Source organism: Pteropus vampyrus, unplaced genomic scaffold, assembly GCF_000151845.1.
Source record: "Pteropus vampyrus isolate Shadow unplaced genomic scaffold, Pvam_2.0 Scaffold33, whole genome shotgun sequence".
Taxonomy (NCBI): domain Eukaryota; kingdom Metazoa; phylum Chordata; class Mammalia; order Chiroptera; family Pteropodidae; genus Pteropus; species Pteropus vampyrus.
In genome coordinates this window covers 8,469,872-8,472,067 of record NW_011888814.1, presented here as the reverse complement: position 1 = coordinate 8,472,067, position 2,196 = coordinate 8,469,872, and the positions used below count along the sequence as shown (strand labels likewise).

General features: G+C 53.6%; 1 protein-coding gene across 4 annotated transcripts in view; it reads right to left on the bottom strand.

Annotated features, from left to right (window-relative positions):
• CCDC136 (coiled-coil domain containing 136) overlaps nt 1-2,142 on the bottom strand; it is a 28,708-nt gene extending 26,566 nt beyond the window's left edge. For 2 of the 4 annotated variants that reach the window (XM_023528912.1, XM_011357194.2), the window contains exons 1-3: nt 2,038-2,142; nt 168-422; nt 5-79 (exon numbers count right to left, since the gene is read on the bottom strand). In XM_023528912.1, coding sequence (XP_023384680.1) covers nt 5-79; nt 168-422; nt 2,038-2,053 — 346 coding nt within the window. In that variant the 5' untranslated portion in view covers nt 2,054-2,142. The remainder of the gene's footprint in view (nt 1-4; nt 80-167; nt 423-2,037) is intronic. The other 2 variants (XM_011357193.2, XM_011357195.2) reach the window with 1 other exon arrangement.
• Nucleotides 2,143-2,196: the final 54 nt, after the last annotated feature.

Genomic DNA, 2,196 nt, shown 5'->3' with positions numbered 1-2,196 from the left:
TTACCTTGAAGTTGCTGGATCTGCTTGGTGAACACCTCTGCCTGCTGGGCGCTGGCCAGCCGTTCATCCTCCAGGAGCCCTGCAGTTAGAGGGAGAGATGGCACCGGGGATCCAGTGAGCACAGAGCCTTTGGGCCCAGGCCCTCTGGCCTTTTCATGGACACTCACCCTGCAGCTCCAGAGAGTCATCTTCATGCTGCCCTGCCAGTTCCCGGGTCTCCTCCAGCTCTGCCACCAGCTGTAGCACCTGAGCCCTCAGCTCCTCCAGCTCCGTCTCTGTGAGGCTCAGGCCCCGGTGCTTGCCGACCGACAGGGAGCCCATGCTGCCACCTTTCTGCACTTGATCTTCCTCTTCTTCCACCTCCTCTTCCTCTTCTTCCTCCTCCTCTTCCTCCTCATAGAGAGCTGGGAGTAACACTTCCCCTAGGACAGATACCCATCGCACCAGGAGTCAGAACCAACTTCCTTTCCACAGTCCTGCAAGGGCCCTCAAACTCACTGTCTCAGGACTGGTATAATAGTGCCACCTGGTGTCCTTCGAGGAGCCCCTGGGCAGGACCTGCACTCATGAGTCCTCAGATGTGGTGGTCACAGTTGGAGGTGGCCCATTCCCCTCCCAGGCCCTTTGTGGACCAGTACTGCACCTGGTGGCCTCCTATTACTGCCTTGCGCTTGGGCCAACCCAGCAGCTGGGGGCTGGCTCAGCCACGTGACGCTTGCATAAGGATTCCTGCTTCTTCCAGTTCTGGTCTCTGCGTAGTGGGACAAGTAGTCAAGAAAGGATTCAGACACTGGACGTGTCTTTAGGCCAAATGAGGCAAGAGTTACAGTTTGGGGCTTTGTAGAAAGTTAAAAAACTATCTAGGTGGCTTGTGAGAAATTAGTCTTTCCATAATAAGAAACCATTGCCTGTCAGTAGGAAGAGAAAGAAAACACCTAAATGGAGTGATTCTAAATGTTTTACTGAATCTGGGGGGCTCTTTCAAATGCGCTCTATCAAATAGCTTTTTTAAAACTTTCTACAACATCCACCTCTCTTTTCTCTGCTGAGTGTGTGTGTTGGGGAGACAATGTCCACCTCTCTTTTCTCCACTGAGTGTGTGTGTTGAGGAGATGGTTCCTCTCCCCTCCCTGAATGTTATGAGGCCACTACCCCTGCTGACCACACTGGGGGAAGTCTGAGGTACCTGTGTGTAAAAGCAGGCCTGCCATTTTAATGTATTAAAAAAATGGAATGTGCTAGTCCCCAGCCCCTGGTTGGTAAGCATCCCCTCCTTTGCTGCAATGCAGTTCCTCTAAATAGCAAAACTCTCGTCTAGATGGTGATCATTTGTTTTGAAATTCTGAATCCCTGGTCGTTCTCTAATAACAGCAGCCTAAGGTTCATCTGGGACCCTATGCATCATCTGTACCCCCTTGAGAGAGCTGGGTTGCCCACCCTGAGTATGCACAGGGACCTGGGGACGCTTCGTAGGAAGTCCTAGAAAATGGATCAGCATCCTTTCAGGGGCCTGGTGTTGGCAGCAACTACCAGGTCGCATGGGTGTGATGGAGACACGAGTGTTGAGAGGTTGGCCCTCTCACCTGCCCCTCTCCCGGGCAGTCTCTTTCAGGCAGTAGCTATCCTAGAGAACCAAAGCCACAAGGCTTGTACATGTAGTTAGTGATGGTGGAACCAGAAAGACAATTCACATGCTCATTTCCCTGCTTTTCAAAATAAGAGACAGCTTGGGATCTGGGTCGGCAGGCAGTGAGAACAAACCCCCTGCTGAAAGGCTGCTTCAAAGCTCTGTCCAACCAGGCCTCTTTCTCTGGCAGCTCCCCTGGGACACACAACCTGGTTAGCTGGTGATTAGGGCCTCAGAACCTCCCAGAACCTCCCTCAAAGCCTGAGCCTTGAGGAGGGGCGGAGGGAGCTCCGATGAACTGGGGAAAGGGCAGTATCCTGGCCCAGAGTGCTGGGGATCAGGAGGGGGAGGGAAAAGGGAAGGGAAACTGGGCAATGGGGAGAGAAAGAAAGCTCTCTGGGAAAACTCACCCTCCATAGCTTGCATCCCCCGCCGCTCCAAGGACCCCCAGCGTTGGCCTTTCTTCCTCTCACAGCCCTCAGACACCTCGTAGGAACCTAAAGTGGTCACTGTGGGTCCTGCCCGCAGAAAGAGAGGAGGGATTGTGGGATGCTAGGGGGCGGCTTGGG